At 52.1% G+C, this 21,938-nt stretch overlaps 1 protein-coding gene across 2 annotated transcripts; it reads right to left on the bottom strand.

Annotated features, from left to right (window-relative positions):
- Positions 1–14,262: 14,262 nt before the first annotated feature.
- Positions 14,263–19,199, bottom strand: ZIC2 (Zic family member 2). 2 transcript variants are annotated; one of them, XM_019920903.3, is made up of 3 exons: positions 17,806–19,195; positions 15,870–16,033; positions 14,263–15,697 (listed from the first exon to the last, which is right to left on the bottom strand). In XM_019920903.3, exons 1-3 carry the CDS (start codon positions 18,878–18,880, stop codon positions 15,341–15,343), a joined length of 1,596 nt encoding a protein of 531 aa, XP_019776462.2. In that variant the 5' UTR covers positions 18,881–19,195; the 3' UTR covers positions 14,263–15,340. The 2 variants fall into 2 exon arrangements, with proteins under 2 accessions (XP_019776462.2, XP_033699601.1); XM_033843710.2 differs by having other exon boundaries at positions 15,578–15,734; positions 17,806–19,199.
- Positions 19,200–21,938: the final 2,739 nt, after the last annotated feature.

Below are 21,938 nucleotides of genomic sequence, written 5' to 3'. Positions count from 1 at the left end.
ATGCTACTAGCTTAAATGTTGTTTCCTTGTATATAATCTTTTACAGTTTCTGATGTTACCTCGTTCATCTTTGAACACCCTAAAACAATTTATTGGCATTTCTTCTAAGGTACATGCTATACTTTATATTATTTAGTCAATCGCATACTTTAGTATTACTTACCTCATATTATTTAGTCATTTTATATAATTGCCTTAACTTCCCCATTATAGAACAAGCTACCTGATGCTGTAAAAAATGCTATACGTCTCTTCCTATAAAGAAGCACCATGGGACTTCCCTGGTGGTACAGTGGTTAAGAATCCACCTGCCAATGCAGGGGACACAGGTTTGAGCCCTGGTCCGGGAAGATCCCGCATGCCGCGGAGCAACTAAGCCCACGTGCCACAACTACTGAGCCTGCACTCTAAAACCCACGAGCCACAACTACTGAAGCCCACGAGCCACAACTACTGAAGCCCGCGCGCCTAGAGCCCGTGCTCTGCAACAAGAGACGCCACCACAGTGAGAAGCCCGCACACCACAACGAAGAGTAGCCCCGCTCACCGCAACTAGGGAAAGCCCGTGGACAGCAACCAAGACCCAACGCAGCCAAAAATAAATAAATTAATTAATTTAAAAATATATATTAAAAAAAAAGAAGCACCATGCTCTCTTATGGAATGGGGAGTGGCACATTAAAAAAAAAAAAGATCAAAATGCCCTATCTGAGTTTAGCAACAAAGGCTTGTCAACAAAGATATCAATCTGTTGACAATTGGCTGATGTTTAAGTACAAACAGCAAATGAGTAAATTACCTATGCACTGACTATTCTGTGCACAATTTATTGTTTGGCTTTCAACAGATGGTTAGCATTCTTATTAAAAATTGTTTAAACATCAAAAATGTATTCATTAAGCTCAGCAAAGATTTCGTCTGCCAATATAGTAATTTATAGTGTGTACATAGATCTGACTCTGAGTGAATTTATTGTGAAGGGCAATAGTCCCAACTATTTCTAAATATACAAGCTAAGCTGTTTCCATCACTGGGGTTCAAACATATCTGAGCAATTTTGAAAACACAGGAAAACAACCACCTGAAATCTATTTACATGAAAGACTGCGAAGCCTCCTGGGACTAAACTTATTACCTTAAGCAAAGAGAAGATTAGGTAGCTTGATCTTGAAACAAAGTCTTGGTGCCTAGAGGAGACATTAATTGTGAACGTACCATAGTTCCTGAGATTAGGCATTATCCCTAGTTCAGACCACTGTGGGTTCAAATCTAGGTTCTAAGGAAGCAGAGGGCTATAAATAAAAATGAAAATACCTTTTTCTATTAAAACCACTGACAGAATACATTGTAGACCATTTTGGAACTCTCTTACAGAGTATATCACAGATAATCAACAATTGCAGAGCTTTGGCATCTCCATATTACCAGTACATTCATCACCAGATGTATCCAAAAGAAGCAGCTACAATGCACACAGAAGGGATGCCTGACAAGACGGACAACACCCAGCAAAACTAGCAACCAAAAGGCATGAAAAAACCCACAGAAGAAGGTAAATCTTTGGAGAATGGATTAAAAACATAAAATACTATTAAGTACTACATCTGGCAGCTTACCAGACTTGTTACTGAAAATACCTACAATATCTCTTGAGCACCCTAGAAAAAATTGGATGGAATTTTACCAGATGCATACAGCGCAAGGAGCAGGGTTATTTTAACAATACAGTCAAGGTATGAGAGAGAGGCATGCAGCCTCAAATTGAGAATGTCGGGGGACTACTATTTGGGAAGGTAAATTTGTAACCTATTCCTCAAATCTGCAATGCAGTTGATTTTTGTTAATCACACTCCCTATGATATGATATTTTAAAATTAAGATACTTCTGACTTTATGAAAACATTTGAGTATTTTAATAACTGAAAATTCTTACTTTTTCCTATAGTTTACACATTTTTTTTTTTTTTTTTTTTTGGTTGTGCCGCACAGCATGCATTGTCTTAGTTCCCCCACCAGGGATGGAACCCGTGCCCCCTGCAGTGGAAGCAGGGAGTCTTAACCACTGGACCACCAGGGAAGTTCCAGTTTACACTTGCTCACAGCTAGAAATAGAATGTTCACAGAAATCTTTCACAGAACGACAACCAAGATGAAAAATGTCACCCAAGGAACTAAAGTATGGGGGTGGGGGGGTAACTCTAAAGTGTAATCCAAAAAAATAAATAAATAGAGGGTAATCCAATTTCAAAACAATATATGTCATTTTACTATCAAATAGTCTTTGGACTCACCTTCCTCAGAGGTTCTCAGATCGTGTTAGGGCAACATCTTTTCCCAGCTTTTCTAGGTAAGAGAATGAATACAAAAACTTAAATGATTTACTAGCCCAGATCCCAAGTTAAAGCCCAGACCTCATCTCTCCTACTGTCTTTTTTGCCAGAAGCAGTACTAACCCTCTTCCCAACAAAGAGGGTGGAAGATGTCATACCAATGTCACAGCAGCAGCAGAAACTTTGAATATGAGGAGGCTGAGAAGAAACGACAGAAAGGTGACTCCCAAATACTGAGTTGAGTATTAACCCTGTATTATACACACTCTGTAGACCAGCTGAACTTCTTTCGTGGGCTGGACAAAGGCATTTCTAGACGGGGCTAAGTGCAGACTCAAAGTGAGTAAGCTAAGAAAGGGAAAGGGCTCCAGGAGGTGCCCAATAATCTCAGAGCAGTTTCCTTTCTACAACTCCGCGGCCAAAAATAACCCAACAGTGAAAGGGAGCTACACCAAGTACTTCAAGTATCAGTTAAATTTCCTCCTCTTCTTTATGAATTTGTATTACTTATTAGACACTTGACACATGTTTAAACACTTACATAGCTCCTCCGTTTCAGGAAATATGGCTTGTTCAGCTGAGGGGGAAAAAGAAGCATATAATGAGGGAGTTAACAAGGGCTGCTATTTTTTTACAACATTCTTTAAAAACTGAAAAACCTCTTTAAACACCAGGAGCACCTTAAATAATTCACTCTAGGCCTGCGGCGCCCATGATGTGGAGGCTTCCCTCTCGGTTCCCTGTCCGGCCACGTGCTCCCCGGATTTCGGCCCAGACGGTGGGCCTGACAGGCGGCCCGTGCAGCCACGGGGGGCCCCGAGGCCTCCTCGCCACCGTCCACAGTGTTAGGGGCCCACGTTGGGTCGGAGCGCCCCGGGGAGGTCGGACCCCGGAAGGAGGGCCAGCGCCCTTTGACCTCGGACGCGCAGGACGCCGGGAGCAGGCAGAAGTGGGCCCCAAGCCCGTCGTGGCCCTTCGCAGCCTGGAGGCAGCGTCTCTGAGGCTGCCGGGCGGGCCTGGTGGGCGGCTGGGGGAGTCAAACGGTGCCCGAGGTGTTCTGTCGCCGGCCCTACCCCGGGGACTTGTCCGACAGCTGTGGAGGATCCGGGAGGCCACAGCCTCGGGCCCCCAGACCCTTCTCCCTTGGCGGGCGGGAAACGGCGCCCTACGAAGAAAGGGTCCACGCGGAGGCCCTGGGGGCTCCCGTCGGCCGGCTCGGCTGACCTCTGGCCTTCGTGGCCGCTGTGGTGCGAGGGGAAGGTGAACGCGAGCTGCGTTCTCTCAAGTCCCGCGCACTCTCGTGGGGGGGGGGGGGGAGGGGGGAGGAGCGGGGCGGCAATTGGGTAGCGGGGACTGAGGGCCCAGCCGGGAGCAAGGAGTGCGAAACACGGCCACCGAGTGCGGCCGGGACTGCGCCGGCTGCGGGGCTGCGGGGGCGAAGGGACGCACCTGCCTCCGCCCACCTGGGCCCCGAGGCCGCCGCCGCTGCAGAGCCATCCTCGCGGAGGTCGCCGGGGGCCGGTACCCGGAACCTCGCGGCCCTCGAGTGCTCCCCTCCCTGGGGGCGACCCGAGTACCCTTGATCGAGCCCCGCTCCCCAGGGCTGAGAGAGTTCGACGCTCCCAAGGAGGGAGTCTCAATGCAGGAATTCCTCCTGCTTTGCTTCCAGAGTTCAAAGGCCGGAGGCCGTCGGTTCTGCAAAGAGGAGCAGTCGGGCGCGCAAGCAGCTGATGAAAATAATTGTCCTCGCACACAACCCTGCGGCCAGGGGCGCGTGCGCGCGCGGGGGCGCGCGCGCGCGCACACACACACACACACACACGCACACACGCACACACATATACACAACTTGCCTCATCTAGCTGCCCAACCTTAGTATTCCGGGCATGCGGTTTTCAACAACTTGCTTGACACAATAACAAAGACATTTAAATACCAGGACGCAGACTTCACTTTTTAACGTGCTGAGAGGAGCTACTTTCAAAGCTTCCCCACCGCGAATAAACTGACAAAAAATATGGGGTGCACTTATAAATTAAACACCTTACTCTGAAAGCAACGTGCTTTAATCAGGTTTCTAAGGCAATAGCCATCTCTGTCTTTTCTTATTCACCCAAATAATGCCCCAAGAAGGAGCCCCTTTACCCAAGAGAGAGCTGGGAAAAAAAAAAAAAAAGAATTATACCCACTGCTAGTAAAAATCATCTTAAATCAATAGAGCACCACTTGAACTTGAGTTTCCATTGTTTCACTGAATCATCAATGTTTTTAATTAAACAGCTACCCTTTCTGTTAAAACATTACATAAAAGGGTTAGGTTTCTACTTTTGTTGAGGCAGCTGGCGTTTGTTGGCTGTTGTGTTTGAGCAACAGACTGTTCAATAGAAGCGAGAAATAGCTCAACGCGCTCTTAATAGACCTGTTTCAACAATGTACCTTGAAAAGGAATACATTGTGTTATTGTGTTAGTTTGCTACAAACCTATTAAAAGAAAAATAGCATCCATCAGGTCTAACAAAACGCATTTGTATTATATGCACTTATCTGCTTCAAATACACTTCTTGGCACAATATCTAGAATTCAACTAGATCACCAAGAGCTGGATGGAAGAACACATACCAGTTAGGTAATGATACACGGGCTAAAAATAATAATAAAAGAAGGTCTAAACAGACGGTAATTGCCACTTTTTGTTTGTTTATCATGAGAAATGCAGGCACCCCTACTTCAATTGAAAATATCTTGCAAAAGCATGGACTCCTATGACAAAAACAATTTAAAAAACATTTCCAGCGTGGGAATATTGATTCAGATCCCATATTTGGAACGAATCTGATACACTTTCGATAGTAATTTGTTTCAGAGAAGGATTCAGGGCAGAAGCGATGCATTTTAAAAGCAGAATTAAATAGCGCAAAGAGCTGGGTTCTTTAGGGAAATGCGTGAAACAAACAAATCGAAAGCAAGGGTTTCAGCCAAGAGGTTGGGGAGCAACGCTGTCTGGCAGTAAGAAAGGAGGTGCTTCTCGAAAGTGCTCTCTTTAAAATGATTTTTAACTTATTTTATTGTGTTTTAAACACAGAACGAAACTTGAAGCAAAGAAACAGGCAGCTTTGCCACTGTGAGACAGAAACTAACTATGGTATGTTTCAGGGAGGGCTGACACTTGGACCACAAATCTTCGGAAACAGAGCCGCAAATGATGAAGCTAATTTAGCTCTGACATCCGCTTAGAGGAAAATACACCCAAAGTAGCATCTGTCAGAGGGAGACGTCTTTTGCTCCCACAAAAGACAATCGATTTAGTTTCCAACCTCAGAGTGCCCAACATTCACTTTCAAGGGCAAAAATGTTGGGGGCACGAGAGAATAGTATACTGTCTACAATTGAACTCAATTGTCCATAAAAGAGAACTTACATAGATTACAATAGCACGCTTTGAGAGATGTCTATGTTAACAAGTAGATGAAGCAATATTCTGCCCAATGAAGTCAATTGTTTTACATTTCTGAATTAGTTAATTATCAGGTGAAGATTTAGAAAAATGTCACGCTGGAACTTTAGATGACAGTTTTGCCATATTGTGAAATAGCTATATTAGACTTTTCTAGAAGGCATTTGAAGTCAAATAACTGATATGACTGCTCTCCACAGTTAAGATAATTTTTTCCTCAAGAAGGGTGTGTGTATGCATGTGCTGGGAGGTAGCTGAGATGTGTTTGATTTATACTTTACGACTTTTCACTGATAATGTCTCCTCTCTAGACCAAATCAATTTTTGAATTAATTCCCTTGAATTTAAAAAATGGAAATGAAGTCATAAACCCCAAATTGCATGTTATGAAATTAGTTTCTCATAAGATTGACAGAAGAGTTGACACATTCAAGGTGAGATTTTTTGATGTATCAAATAATCTACCAAAGATGAAAGAAGTTCACAATAAATTGGTTTGGCCATGATATGATATATTGTTACTAAGTCTTTCTAAAAAGTCTTTAATTTTTCATTTATAACTTTTAGAAATGTTTGTGTGACAGAAGTTAAGCTATCTAGGGGAAATATTCAATGATTTTAATTTGAAGAGATTGTTCAAACAAACAAAGAATCACCAAAGAGATCACTTGAAAACCCAGCAGAGGAAGAAATGTATTTTAGAGGAAGACTGTAATTTGATTCCTTGTTTTATTGTTGGTCTTGAAAATCCTTGATTTTCCACTCTTGCAAAGAATTTTCAGTAATATATGAATGCTAAATATTTTATTTCTTTATCTAAGTAAAAAAAAAATCCAAATAGTATGTACTATAATTTGCCTCCCCTTGAAGAATAGGAAGACCATATGTAGATTATTTTTTATATGCCCCCCCCAAAATCTCCCTCGAAAGAGACCTTTAGACTATTAATTTATTGTCACTCATATCTAGAAAAGTTTTAACCAGTCAAATCTTTTTTAAAAATCTTTACTGCCATTCATCCTAAGCAGCATCTAATTTGAAAGATTCTGTAAAGTATAAGTTTCAAAGGATCTTCTCTTTTCAGTTTCTCGGTCTGCCTTAGGTAGGTAAATGAATATCATTTCAGATTTCCTTTTAGTTTCTCTTGCCCTTTAGCTCAGAAGTGTGGGAAGTAAGAGAGGTTAATATTTTTAAAACATTTCTGCCACACGGAATTATTTCAATGCCATTCTCTGGTGTTGTGTCTGAAAAACGGGTGGCCGAGCCCGCTGCCTGCAGCGCCAGACATTCAGCCGGATCCACCCCTGGGCACAGTCGTCAGAGGGAAAAGATTCAGCTTCCAAACTTGATTAAAAACAGCCTAACAGTCTCTGCCCCGCTAAAGAACTGTGAGGCTTGAGAAGCTGAGTAAACTGCCTAGGAGCAGAGGTGGCTGAGGTCTAGATCCCTTTCAGATGGTTATTGAGAGAAGCTCAAAAAAAAAAAAAACAGTAGATAGTGGGCTGCAGAAGGACAACTTGTCCTCCCAGATCCGAAGTTGAAATCGACTTTACACAATTTAGGTGCTGACAAAGAGTGATTCTACCTTGTAATGTTTCACCTTAATTTGAAGGGAGAAAGGAAACACATGCACATACCAAAGACCTACTGAGATGCTGGGGAAATGCTAACCTGTTTCTGAGCTTTTTTTTTTTTTTTTTTGGCTTCCTTTTGGCAAATACTTCAAAATATTCTTCTCCCCCTGAAGATATATTCTGGGAGATACAATTAAAAGAAAAATAACAAGATGGAAAACTGAAAGAGAAATGAGGAGTGCATAGGCTGGTGAATAAAATAGATGTCTGTCAGCATCTTCTTAAGAATATGTTGTCCTCATTGTTTTTGCATGTGACATTTTTACAGTGAAAAACTAAAGACATCCAAACAGGAGTCCAAATATCAAGAGAAGTGGGAGGTTTCCTTATGTGTTTCAATAGTAAAATGAAAATTGTGTCTGTGTGTGCCTACGTGTTCTCCTTCAATTTGAAATTTTATTCCAGAACGTGGTGCAATTTGTTACTTTTGTGTGTGTGTGTGTGTGGGCACAGGAGGAGGAAAATATGATACATTTGGGGATTTTTCAGTAGTGCTGTGTTTAGTTTTAATTTTCCTGTATTTTAAAATAAACACTTTGACCAAAGCATGTTTGATCTCTGCAAGAAGGAAATATACATTGTGAAGGAATGTGCAGCGGTTGGGTATGAAAATGGGGTTGTGACTCACAGCTGCAGGCAGAAAAAAAAGGCGTCATGGTGTCAGCCAGAGGTGTTCAGTCTAATAATTCAAGCTGTAAACTGTATCCCCTAAAATTACCTACATAATAAATCATTGTGTGAAGAAAAAAAAGTTTGGACTGAAAAGCGTAAGTGAAACAGAATCCTCAGGAGACTTCAATGCTGGGACCTACTGGCAATGATGTGAAATATGGGTTTATTTTGTCCAAAACTTTAAGAATCAGAACAATACTGGAAATTATTCTAGTAGAGCTGATTTTTTTTCTTTTTGCCTTGGGTTTCAACACATTTTTACATAGTCTGTTACAGAAATGGGTTGCACTTTTTCTCCTCTCCTGATCACGCAGCCGAAGCTGCTTTATGGGATTTCCAGTCAATTTATACAGCTTCAAGGGTAAACTCAATTCAAGAATGGCTTTATTTTCAGAAAAATAGTATTACTAAGTTATCAAATACATATCAAGAATGGAGGCAGAAATCTTTCTGGAAATTACCTTAGGTTCCTGTCTCAGATTTCACTGTTGCTTATAGGTAGCAAAGAAAATATCACTTTTATGTAATCTGGTCAATTCACTTGCCTAGGAATTCACTGCAAATTGAAACACTTAGGCACTGTGGTTGGGAAAGCCAGTGTCAAATTCTGGAGACTTGAGAAATGGGAAACTTTGGGATGGAATGCACCCGTTTGGAGTAAAAAGGAGCTCAGTGCCTGGAGAAAAGATGCAATTGTCAAGAGGAAGTTTAAAGGCCAAGGACAGACGAAGTCTTTAAAACAATGAGGGTGAGGAAGTCAAGAAGCAGACTCACCAAAACCACATTGAAACTATTTTATAGTCTCCCCTACATTTCCAGAATTAGTGAGCAGAGAAGCGCCGCACTGGGAACGTGAGCTGTGAGCTCTAGCGTGCACACCGGCCCTGCGACAGGGAGAAAGTCAAGCTGACACGGGTCTCTTTCGCCCGGGCATTTCAAATGAAAATATAAGGAGGAGGGCGGAGAGAGAAGGAAACAAAACGAAGCTCGAAAATACTGACTCCGAAGTCTGCAATAAAGATTAACTGGAAAAAAGGAAGTCCATAGCAATTAAAACTCCTACCCCGGCTCATTAGTATTCATGACCTTATGTCCAGCTTTTCTGTTTATCTTTCTCCCAGGATCAATATCGAAGCAGCGTGGGCCTGGGAGGAGCCCAAGCCGAGCCCCGCGTGCGCCCGACCTTTCGCGCCCTCCCTACAGGTCAGAGCATCTTCAGAACCGCCCGGCCAACGCCCGCGCCCATGCTCATTAAAGCCACCATTCATCTGCCAGCGGGGAGAGGGAGGGGGAACAGGCCCGGGGCGGTGGAGGGGTGGGGGGAATGGGCAAACAGACCCGACTGACTCCAAAGAGTTTCGAGAAACCGCACGCGGCCGCACCAACCACCGTGGGCCCAGTGGGCCAGGAGTAAGAAAAGAAAAAGGATGAGCCGCGTCTGCAGCAAGAGTCCCAGCGCGGCTTCTGGCCAGGCCCTTGCTGGCTCGGCCTGGTTCCAGACCCCAGATTTTGTTAGGGAGAGGCAACATATAAGAGCCACCTTCATGCCCCCCCAAAGAGAACCCCATGCTCTTCCCAGCCCAACGTGGTCTGGAGCCTCCCCAGGCTTCCGCAGACGTCTGAGAAGCCACCCAGTGTCAGAGCCTTAACTACAACTGCTATCTTTGAAATTATTATTATTTCTAACCCCCACCTTCTCTAGGGGCGCTGCGCTCCGTTCCGTTCCGCAGGACCACCGGCTTGGCCTCAGGGACAGAAAATAAAACTGGCTTCGGAGGTTAGGCAAGGAAGAGGCTGAGGCAGGGGTTGGAGAGGTGCGGTGTGTGCGTGTCGGGGGACAGTCAGCTCCTCCTGGTTTAACTGAGAGATGCGGCGCGACCTCCACCCACCCACACCCGGGGGTCAGAAGGTGCGCGGGCAGGCCGGATGGTCTGGCCCATCACGTTCCCAGGGAAGTGGGCCTGAGGGACCCCCGACTGTGGGTAGCTCCCACCCAACTTCGTTTCACGCTGGTGGCCACCTGCCCCAAATCTGTGCGGCTCAGGTCCACCCCACCCACGGGAGCCCGTGGCTGGGGGATGCCGGAGGAGGTGAGCATGTGTGAGTGCATGTGTGTGTGACTCGGTCTGTGTGTGTGCACGCACGCGAGGGAAGAGGCGCCCCCAGCTCCCGCCTGGCGGCTGCGCTGAACCTCATCCTGAATAAGGGGCAGGAGAGATGCCAGATGCGGGGCGAGGGCGGGACGCAGGGCTGGAGACGAAGCGAAGTGTCACCTCTTCAAAAGCTCGTCGGCCCCTGGGAACAAAAGGGAAACTTGGGAGGGCGAAGAGGGAGCCCCAGCACGGACCTTTCCCCGACAGGGCCCGGGGGTGGGGGTGGGGGTGGGGCGGGAGTGGGAGGACCCGAGCCCCACGTACCCCGCCCGAGATCTGGGTTGTGGCCGCGCAGGGGCGGGGCGGGGCGTGGACGCTGCGGCCCCAGTCGCCCCACAGCCTTGACCGTGAACTCGAATCCTCGGGCTGCCCTGGTTATGGTTTACAGGAGCTCTCATTGGTAACACCCCGTTCAGATTGCCAGCGCTGCCTTTTCGTTCTCAGGCGCCCAGCTGGTCGGGCCTGAGGGTTTATGCTAGATCACCCGATTCGGTCTGGAAGGATCTAGATTCTTCCCTAAAATAAAAACCTAGCAGCAATCTGTTGGAGGCCCGCGGTGGGGTTGGGGGTAGAGAAGAGGGCGACATTTCTCAGGCCCTGTTCTGAGCTGCCAGTTAAAAATAGAACCCATTCATTGCATTCTACTGGGGGTAGCAGTGGACCGAGGCGCTGCAAGTTTCTGTGGAACAAGAGCGATATCAGACTGTAATCAATCAACCCACAAGTCTTTCTTTATTGAACGCCTACTTTGGATCCCGAGGGTCGCTTTCCGTGTCCGTTTAAGTGAAAACGCATCCAGTGGTTCAGCCCAGTCTTGGTGGGATGTTATTGAGGCTTTTATTTCTTAGCTCTTGGTCGCAGGCCTAGCGCTCCCTCTGGGTTATTTCGGTGACATGATGTGGGGGAAGGTAGGACCCGAGTCCCTAGTGAGTACTCGGTGGGTCCCCTCGAGTCCCGCCATGCCACCGGTGCGCTCACCAGGGACCTACCAGAATCCCCTGCCCACCCCACTCCTGCCGACCTGGGTGGGCAACAGGTCACCTGGAAAGCCCAGGCCTTCCTAGCCAACCCCAGGTTGCAAAAGATCAGTGGGGAGCACAGGGAAATCCGAACCTCCGGTCCAGCCTATGATCTGCCCTTGATCTCAGAGTTTTGTGCGGAAAATACACCACTCGAGACTGAAAACATCCGTCTGAAAAAGAGACAAAGGGACCAGGGGGTGGGGAGGAGGAGGAAGAGAGAAGGTGCCAGCAGAAAGGAAAGGGGCTGGACAGCGTGGGACGGGGAGTGCTGGGCCTGTGACCTGTTTCCTTTCTGCGCGTCTCGACGGGCCTCTGCCCTAGCAGCCTCCCTTGCTCGCGCCCAGAGCAGAACCGAGCCTCTGCTCCCGGAGTGACCTTCTCCCCCGCCCGCCCGGGGCTTCAGGGGACATCACTGAACCGGGAGATACTGATACCGATGCCAGTTATCATTGTGGTCATTAATAATGCAGTGAGGATCACGATAATTAATAATAATAATAATGATGGGCCTCCCGAGGGGGCTCCAGCTGCCTCCAGATAAAGCGATTCTCGCGTTCAGGGAGTTACTCGGTGGTGGATAGAGCGGAGCGGAAAAGAGGCGAGCTTGCGAGTTCTGAAGTTCAAGTTGACAGCGTTGACCTGCAGGAACAGTGCCCCGGCCCGGCAGTCGGCCTCCCTGCGGGCAGCGAACCACAGCGCAGCTCTGGATCCCCTGAGGGAGGCGGAAACTGGCCTCAGTTTGGTGGTTCTGGAGGCAAGGCAGGGGCAGGTTAGATTCGGGTCCCTATAGGCGGGGGAGGGGAGACGCCTGCACCGCCCACTCCCAGGCCCAGGTACCTCGAGGCCGCGCGGGACCTTGGGCCGCCTGCCCCCCGCGCGCGCGTCTAAGTTGAGGCGTCCTGACATCTCTGATGCTCTCACACCTTCGCCATCTCCCTCTCCCCCATCCTGTCTCCGGGAACGCGTAGGGCCGAAGTGAAAGGGGGAGACCGGGCCACACCGTCAGGTCTGTGACTTGTTTGGACAAAGCGGCGGGACGCAAGGGCTGCAGAACGGAGAGAGATTTCGCTGCAAAGCTGCTCCCACCCGCCCCCTCACACCCTAGGGTGGACTTAAGAGGCCGCTCCCGGGCTGTCGTCCTCCTCACGCCAGGCCCCTTCCCAGTTTTATTTCCTGCTCACAACCAGGATCAGCGCCCCCGGACCTAAAAGGCCCCCGGCAGCTCTCCGACGTTCAGATCTGGAAAGCGATCCCGCCGACGCAAGGCTGTGACAGTGTCCTCTTCTTGCAGCCTTCCTTCTTCCCCCAAATGAGAAGAAAAGCCCCCAGGCCTTGAGTTGATACTAAAATCACCCCCCCCCCTCCCTTTCTGATCTTCTCCTTGGGCTCGGGAGGTTGTCTCAAAGCCAATAATTTCCACCAAAAAAAAAAAAAAAGTTTAAAACATTTAGAATAGACCATCTCATTCTTGCACAGGTTATGACAAACATTTAATCAGATTCCTGCGCCCTCTCCCCAGGGGGCGGGGGACGTTGGAAAACTGTACACGTTTTCCTCACAGCTTATAATGTGTTCAATGAAATCTCCCAAGGATCAAGTAACATATGCCACTTATTTGAATAATTTTCCTTAATATTATTAGGGGTTATAAATTTGATTTTAATAAGGGATTGATTGCTTCAGGAGCTGGCGCTTAGGCATTTCGCTGGACCGTTGGGGAGGGCTGGCCCTGAGGCGACTGTCACCCTCTGGGACACACACACAGCCCCCAAGCTACAGTCTTTCCCTCCCCATTGAATGGGTAGCGTGGCCTCCGGAAGGTCAGGGTTGCCCTTCTCCCCAAGCAGCCCTCCAGCCTACCCTGCTGGTCCCTGCGGTTCAGTCCAGGACCAGAGGGGAAGGAGAGAAGCGCCGGCCGCTGCTGCCAGCCGCGCCATCAGCCTCCGCCAGGAGAGCCCTGAGCGCCGCTAGGCAGTCCTATGGGGGTGTCGCCACTGATGTCCAAACCTTTTCACCGCTGGGGGGTGACTCCGGGACTGCCAGGGCCTCTCTGAGCAACACTGGTACTCAGGAAGTTCTAGAAATGTCTTGATGGCTCAGGGCTTTAAAAACAAATACCCTCATTCCTACCCTTTGATTATTAAAATTATTTTTCCCTTCTTCCTTAGATCATCTTGTTTGAAAACTCTGTTAAACTCTTGCAGGGTAGGCGAGTGAGGCTGCAAACCTTGGAGAAAGCTGGTGGTCCGTCCTTTGCCTCACTCACTTCCACCTGGCCATTTTCGTCTTTGTAGCTTATTCTATTTGATTTCACAGAATTCTTGAAGAGGTTCTCTTTTCATTTGGGGCCGATGGTTTGTTGCTTTCCTAAATCAAAATGTAGTCTATTTGTCACCTTCCTCCCTTGAACATCGTGCTTATTGGTGAGCAGCGGCTGGGCAGATAAGCAGGATTTCTTGAGCAAGCTCTCTGTTTAAAATTTCAAGAAAAAAACTTTTAGTAGAAAGGGGCCCTTAAACTATAATCATTGAGCCAAGTTCAAAAACAGAGTACTCAGCTCAGTTTTAAACATGCAATTAAAAATAACTGTACCTCAGCTTTTCAGAGGGAGGGAAAGGAAAGGGGGCAGGGAAGAGGGAAAACAAAGAATAAGGAAATGTTTAGTGCTCTTAAATCCAGTCCAAATAGCTGAAAGAAAGGCATTGCCTCAGATAATGGAGCCATTAGAAACCCTGAAGGTTCCTGCCGCCATTCCTTACAGGGGATTTCCAAAAATTTAATTCACTCTCAGCTACCACACAAAGGACAGAGAAAATAATTTTGAGACTTTCTGCCAAAGGGGTAGTTTGGCCCAGTTTCTAGCATACACCTTCCTCCCCAGAATGCGAGGTGGTGCCTCCCATTCAATCAGGCAGCTGATCCAGACCCATGTCAGCCCTCAGCTGCCTCCCCCCCATTTCCTTGAATAAGTTTGCTAGAAAAAAATAGTATGTTCATGCAGTTTCAACACATTTTATTATATTTCTGTATGCATTACTCTCAAAACATATCACAAGAAATGATCAAACCACTTAAAACCTTCAAATAAAAAATCTGAAACAGTTTATGCCCACAATTGTACATATTTATAGTTAAGAAACATTCTTTATAAATATTGTTTCCTCTGTAGCAAGTTAATACCATAATTTAATTACAAATGGATAAATATGGTAACGGGTATTTACAGAAGGAAGGGTGTTATTACGGAAAAAACTAACGGCACGACGTTTATTCCCCCCCCCCCCACCAAAATCTTTCATACAGGAACTAACAAATTGAACTTGCAAACGCACTAAAACATCACATGTAAACCCAGCTAACAGAAAAATACATTCACAAGCGTTGGTGGTGGTGATGTGTGAGTGCTGTGGATCAGCATGTTGAAGAAACAGAAGGGAGACTTTGGCACGGCTTGTTTTTTCCAGTCTATAGTTGCATGAAGTTTACAATCAAGTTGCCTCATAAAAAGGAACACAATATTCAATACCACAATACAAAATAAACCATTTTCTTCCACATTACTTAAAAAGAAACCGGGAAAACTAAAAAGAGAAAAGAAAAAGCCCATCACTTGGGGAAGGGAAGGGAAGAAAGGCAGGAGGAACGCAATCCAGAGAATTACAAATGGACAAACTTCTATACACCAAGAAGCCATTAAAACCACGTCGGAGAAGGAAGGAGGAGTCCGCTATGTACAGTTTGTCAGAAGCCTGGGAAAGGGGCGGGAAGGAAAGCGCGCATGGGGGAAGGCATGGAGGGTTTGGTTCAATTTTTTTATGGGTTTTTTTATTTCTTATTTTATATTTTTAGCTTCAGAGACTCCGGAAGGGATCTTTTTGCTTTTCATGCCTAGATTAGATTTAGAAAAAAAAAAAAAAACTTTAAAAAATCCTTCTGCTGGTAAAATCGTTTCCATCATCATAAAAATCAGATTCGTAATTTTAACAACACGGTCACAGGGTGCCCTGGGCGATCGCCACCGGAGGGCTGCCGCGCCAGGGTGGGGACCGGGAGAGAGAGCGAGGCCCCGGCCTCTCACACGTACCATTCATTGAAGTTGGAGGAGAGGCCGCTGTGGCCTCCGGCCGTCCCGCTGCCCCCGCCAGAGCCGCCGCCGCCGCCGCCCCCGCCCGCCCCGCCGCCTCCCCCGCCGCCGCCGCCGCCTCCACTGGAGCCTCCGCCCGCGCCGCCGCCGCCCGAGCCTCCGCCCCGATGCACCGCGGACACCGCCGCCGCCGCCGCCGCCGCCGCTGCCGCCGCCGCCGCCGGGGAGAGGTTGGAGCTGCTCTGGGGCTCGGCGCTGGGGGACACCAGCCCCGGGGGCGTGGACGATTCGTAGCCGGAGCTGGCGGCAGGGGAGGACTCGGAGCCCTGCGGGGAGGACTCATGGACCTTCAAGACAAAAGCCGGGAGGGGAGACCAAAGGGGACTGGGTGTGAGTGCAGCTGCTGTGGGGCCGGGCCCCCGGGAGGAGCACCCCCAGAAATGCCCCCTCGCGGCCCCAGGGAACCCTCGCCTTCCCGGGCCGGCCACCTCGCCCTCCTCCCGGCCTCCCCGGTGGTACCTTCATGTGTTTCCGCAGCGAGCTGGGGTGCGTGTAGGACTTGTCGCACATCTTGCACAGATAGGGCTTATCGGAGGTGTGGACGTGCATGTGCTTCTTCCTGTCGCTGCTGTTGGCGAAGCGCCGGTCGCAGCCCTCGAACTCACACTGGAAAGGCTTCTCCCCTGTGGACACGAACATGGGCGCTTGCTGCCGACGCCCAGAGCCCCCCGGGACCCGCACCCACCCCGGAGGGGGCCAGGCCTCCGGGAGGAGGAAAGAGGGGCGATAAGGGCCTGGCTTCCTTAAACAAGGCGGATCCCTTCTGTGGCAGAACCAAGACGAAATTAACTGCCTTGCCACCTGACAGTCGTGCTCATTAATTTCGTATTTTACTTTTCTTCCAGGCTGACCCGCATTTCCTCAAATTTATGACGAATGTGGGGTAGCACCCCACTCCTGCCTGCCTTTCTATAGTGCTTCTTGGATTCGCAGCTTCTAACGAGTTGGTCTCACCCTGGAGAAGCTGTTATTATGACAAAATATTTGGGGCATTATCAGAATCACACAGGCTGCTGGGCTGCGGTCGGTTTCTCTCTGGGGCCAGTAGGCAATTACGTTTGGAGTTGTTGTGTGTTGTTTGGGGACTGTGCTGTGGATAGTGACTTAGCCAGTATTTTTCGTCCAAAATTCTGCAAATTGATAATCCTAGGCTCACTTCCAGTCTTTTCAAAGAGAAGTTGGGAAAGAGATAAATATCAGAGGTAAGGCAGCACCTGGCGATTGCAGAGAGGCACAGGCTGGGCAGTGGGTGTGGGGGGATCAGCAAAGGCTTTCAGAATCTCCCTGTTTAATTTTCTGGCGGTCCCTGCATCCTGTTGCCAGAATTCCAAATGCTTGGAGTCATTTAGAGGTGTGAGAACTCAAACATTGTTCCACTTGGAAAGGGGACCATTTAACGTTAAATTCCATTAGCACCTAAATTGTTTTTTAAAGACATCCGCTCAGACGCAGGACTCGAAAGCGAGCATTTCATGCAAATAGATTTCTCAAATTTTAAACCTTGTTAAAAGCTTGTCTCGCACCTCGGCTCCCTCCCTTCCCGGAAGAGAACAATAGGCCGCTGGCGCATCCCCACTTCGGAGTAAATATTGACGGGGGAAGTTGCTAAAACATTTGGCTTTCTTTTAGGAAATCGTCTGGCACGATTTCGGCTGGGACCTGGTCATAGATGAATAATCTATGAGGCGAGAGGCGCGTTCTTTCTCGGCTCTCTCTTCTCACGCGATTGCCCCGCGGGGCCTCGCTGCCCCGGGCTCTTGCTGACCCGGTTGTCGGTCCAAGTTTGGAATCGCAAACCCTCTGGTGCCCATTAGAGAATTTCACAAACTGCTGCGAACCCACCGTAAAGCCCCGCGACCCACCTCGAGACGGGCTTTAAAAACGAGAAACGCTTTACAGCTTCGGCTCACACCAGACTCATTTTTAATGGGAAACAGTCCGGGTAAGGACGTTTGGACCCCGAGTAAAAGAAGTGGGAAAACACACAAGCCACTCAAACGCACACACCCGGAGCAGAAAAGCACATTCAGACAAGCTGGCAGAATCCTCTCTAGGCTCGATTCCCGGGCACCAAGTTGGAGAGCAGTTTTATTTTGTGCGTTCTATTTAGTACGGAAATTATTAACCGGGGCTGAGCAGACCAAGCAACTGCCATCACCCAAAGCATACCTTTGACGTTACCGTGATCATTTAAAACTCAATTTCCGCACATGGAAAAACCCAACCCAATAATATTCTTTCATGCTCCAACAAAAGCAAGCTGCTGGCTCTCTCGCACACACAAAAACATCTCCCATCCCAGGGCAGGGGCTGGCGGTCGGCGCGTTTCTCCCAGCCAACCAACCACGGCCTCTCTTCCCCTCTACGCCCCGTCCCTGTCCCGACCCGCGGTTACCTGTGTGGGTCCTTTTGTGGATCTTGAGGTTCTCGGAGCGCGCGAAGACCTTGCCGCAGCCCGGGAAGGGGCAGGGGAAGGGCTTCTCGCCGGTGTGTACGCGGATGTGGTTGACCAGTTTGTATTTGGCCTTGAAGGGCTTGCCCTCGCGCGGACACTCTTCCCAGAAGCAGACGTGGTTGCTCTGCTCCGGGCCGCCGACGTGCTCCACGGAGACGTGGGTCACCAGCTCGTGCATGGTGCTGAAAGTTTTGTTGCAGCTCTTCTTGGGGTTGCTCAGCTGCTCCGGGTCGATCCACTTGCAGATGAGCTCCTGCTTGATGCACTGCTGCCGCATGTAGCGGAAAAAGGCACCAGGGTGGTGGTGGTGGTGATGATGGTGGGCGGCGGCCGCTGCCATGTTCATACCCATGTTCATATTCATGGGGCCGTATTGGTTGTGGAGCTGCGCCGCCGAGTAGGGGTCGGTCCGCGGGCTGGCCACCTGGCGGTACTGATCCGAGCGCCCGAACACCTCGCCGGGCAGCCCGAGGCGCATCTGCCCGTTGAGCACATTCTGCGAGCCGTGCGGCCCGTGCTGCTCCGGGAGGCCAGGAAAGAGGAGGTGGCCCTGTGCGTCCGAGTGTGCGTGGTGCAGGCCACCAGCTCCCGGCCCGAACAGCCCATGCTGCCCGCCGCCCGGCGCCGAGTCGCCGAAGCCGCGGCTGCGAAACAGGAAGTCCCGGGTGGAGTTGAAGGGCGGCCCAGAGTAGGAGCCGACATGCGCGGCATGGGGCCCGAGCGCGGCGGCGGCCGCGGCGGCCGCAGCGGAGCCGGGGTAGGTGCCGGGGCCCTGCGACGTGAACGCCGAGCTCTGGCCGGGGGACAACTCGTGCGCGCCCGGGTTGAGCTTGAAGGCGCCCATGTGCGCGGCCGCCGAGTCCACGAAGCCGTTCTGCGCCGCCGCCAGGCTCAGTTCGCGGTCCTGCATCTCCGCGGCCGCCGCCGCCGCCGCCGCGGCGGCCGAGTGGTGATGGTGGCGCGCGAAGCTGCCCACCCCGATGGCCGGGAACTGCGGCCCCGCGTCCAGGAGCATGGCCAGCGCGTCTGCCCTCCCCGCCGACCCCGGCGAGCCCCGCGCCTCCTCGGCTCCAACTCCCGCCCCGCGCGCGGTACGTTCAGCTGCCGCCCGGCTCCGAGCGCAGGCGGCGGAGGTGGTGGCGGCTTCAGGCCCGGGAGCCGCGCTCCTGCGCCCGCCGCCTCCGCCGCCGCCTGGATCTGCCTCGGGCGGCCAGGCGCGGAGCGAAAGCGCGGAGAGGAAGAGGAGGAGGCGGCGGCGGAGGAGGCGCGGGAGGAGGAGGAGGAGGTGGTGGAGAAGAGTCCAAAGCCAGGCGGAGAACCAAAGTGTATTAAAGGAGCTGCGGCGGGGGCGGGCAGGGCAGGGGAGGCGGGCGGGAGGAGGGAGCGGGAGGAGGTGTGGGGAACTGAGCGGAGAGGGGGGTCGACGGGGGGCGAGCGCAGCGGCCCCCACCCCTGCGCGCACTCGCGCGCGCACGCACTCGCTCGCACGCCCGGCGGCCCCGGGGCCCGGCAGCGCCAAGCCGCGCCTGCAGAATGAAATCACAGCAGCCGCGGGGCCAAGGTGCCGGACCGCGGCGGCCGGGCACGGACTAAGCAGGCTGGCGAGGCGAGGTCCGAGGCGACCTCCGCGCTCGGCGCCCCGGCCCGGCGCGCCCGCGGCTCCACCTGACCGCGGCGGGGGAGCTGGGGCGGCGGACGCAGGCCGGGCGCCCTCTCCGCGGCGCGCTCTGTCGGCTGCTCCCTCCCCCGCGGCCCTAGCCGCGCCGCCCTGCGCGCGGCGGTATTGTTCGGCTTCGCGGCCGCGGTATTTAGCCCTCCTCGTCCTCCGTGCTTGGCATTGGCTGCGCCTCGTGTAGTAAACTGGCAGCGGCTACGAATTCCCCCAGATGAAGGAAGCTGCCGCGCCGCTCCCTCTTTCTTTAAGTTGTGCGGGAGGAGGAGGAGGCGGGGGAGGAGGGGGAGGGGGCTGTGGGAGGGGAGAAGGCAAGCGCGGGGGGGGCGGGAGGAGGGGAGGCTGGGCTGGAAAACAATAACAACAATAAAAAAGTGTTCTCTAGCTCGCTCCCTCCCTCTCGCCGGTCGGCCCGGGACACTGGATCCGGAGCGGGCGGCCGCACCCGCGAGGACCCAGCGGAGTGCGCAGCCCGAGCAAACGCGAAGAGGCCGAAGTAGGTTTCCCGCTTTCGGCTGCGGTGGACTCCGTTCGCCACCGCCTCCGCTTATTTCAGTGGGCGCCAAAGCCGCAGGCTTTTATTTTTTATTTTTTGTCCCCTCCTTTTCCTCTCCCCTCCCCCCTCGGCCCCGCGCCTCCCGCCCAGGTCTCCCTCCTTCCCTCGGGCTTCAGGCCGGGCCTCCCGCTCACACCGCCCCTTTAACGGCGGCTCCCGCCCCGCCCGCCCTCCCGGCGCCGCCATTGGCCGCTGAGGCCCCGTCAATCCGGCGCCCCCGTCCCGCGACCGGTCCGCCCCTCCTCCCCAGCGCCCCTCCAGCTCCCCGCCTCCCCGACTGCTGCTGTTGGTGGCAGCCCGCCGGGTCTGCCAGCCTCCCGCTCTTCGCCCGCGCTCCTGGCGCTGCGGCTCCTCGTCCGGCCGGCCGCGGCGCTCCCCGGAGCCGGGCGGCCCGCATCGCGCGGGGCTGGGCCGCGGGGTCACAGCGCCCTTGGCTGGGCCGGAAAGGGACGCCACCCTGCTCTCGCGCCCTTCTGTAGAGGCCACCGATTCCCCGGGGACCCGAACCGCTCCTGGCGGGCACCTAAAGCGGGCACCCCTGGTTGCCCGAGAACCTGGCTAGCAACCAGGCCGCGGGGCGGGAGGTTCTGCGTGCCGGGACGCTGCAGACCCGGGCCTCCCCCTTCCACCGCCCCTGGAGGGCGCCGCGGGGAGCGGCCCGGGGGCCGGTCTCCTGCCCGGTTGGCACGCTCCTTGTCCGCGCCCATCCCCCCAACACACACTTTGTCAACTTGTTCTGTGGTGTTGAAAACACAGGTGTGGGATGGAGGGCCTAGAGAAAGCCAGGCGTGCCCCTTCCTCCCACCCTCCGGACACTCACCCAGACGCCGCCCCCTCCCCGGCCGCGGCCCCCAGCCGGAGCTCAGCGCGCTCCGCTCCCCCCGCCGCTCGCGTCCTCCTGTGATTACGGCTGTAAACACTGGGCAGCGGCCCCCGCGAGGGAGGTGGTTGTTTGGAAGTGGTTTAAAGATGGTGTCACCCTCGGGGTGGATGCCCAGAAGCCCGGGCCTCTGCCACGGTAGGGTGGGAGGTGTGGGGACGCCCTAGGCGCGCGGCCAGGCAAGGCTCAGGCTGCAGTTTGGCCGAGGGTCAGGCTCAGAGCCTCCAGAGAAGAAATCTCCAGACCGGTAGGGCTTAAACCTTCTAGAAGACATGTATCAAGCCTTCTCCAGGAGCGGGGACCACCCCCTCGAGGCGGTGGCGGGCCCGAGGCTGCTCCCCGTGCTGCGCGGGGACTGCCTCGCGGCCCCGGGGCTCCGGTCATCCCCCAGGCCCCCGGTTGGCCGCTGCGGACATTTCCTGTCCTGCCGCTGAAAGCTGGCGCCCCGGAGGTAACCGGAGAGGGACCGGCGGGCCCGGAGGCTGCGGAGGTGTGAATGGAAGGCCTGAGGCCAGCGCCTTCGCCTAGCTAGAGTGGGGAACTGCTTTTTTATTTATTTTTTCCTTTAAACAAATCTCTGGGAGTTGAAATAAAATTCAAGTAAGAGAAAATAATCCACACGCATTTCAAAATTTCATGTTGAAATGCAATCAACAAAAACGCGGGAAGACAACTCTAGCCGGCGATCGCTGGCTGAACTGGGCTCTCCCGCGCCGGCACAGGCAGCCTCTCCCGGCCGGAGCGGGTCTCTCTCTGAAGGTCGGACCGGCCGCAGCCCCTCGCATAAGGGGCCCTATGCCCTCCCGCTGTCCCCCTTCCCTGCCTGGAGGGGGGTGGGAGAGAAGGAAGGAGGCCGGGGCATTTTGTCTGAAAGCCAGGGAGTTTGCCTGAAAGCTGGGGATTCTCGACTTCTCTGAAGGGAGGAAATGTTCCTCTTCTCCACACACCTCTCTCTATGTCGGGGG

This window comes from Tursiops truncatus, chromosome 18, assembly GCF_011762595.2.
Source record: "Tursiops truncatus isolate mTurTru1 chromosome 18, mTurTru1.mat.Y, whole genome shotgun sequence".
NCBI classification, from domain to species: Eukaryota; Metazoa; Chordata; class Mammalia; order Artiodactyla; family Delphinidae; genus Tursiops; species Tursiops truncatus.
Note: the sequence above shows the minus strand (reverse complement) of the source record. Positions and strands in the feature narration are given on the sequence as shown.

Bases quoted from the DNA above. Each gene is read 5' to 3' on its own strand.
- ZIC2 (XM_019920903.3), bottom strand. From the start codon at position 18,880: ATGCTCCTGGACGCGGGGCCGCAGTTCCCGGCCATCGGGGTGGGCAGC. The intron at 16,034-17,805 runs GTAACCGCGGGT...TCGTGTCCACAG, and splicing joins CCACAAAAGGACCCACACAG to GGGAGAAGCCTTTCCAGTGT. The intron at 15,698-15,869 runs GTACCACCGGGG...TTTGTCTTGAAG, and splicing joins CGCTGCGGAAACACATGAAG to GTCCATGAGTCCTCCCCGCA.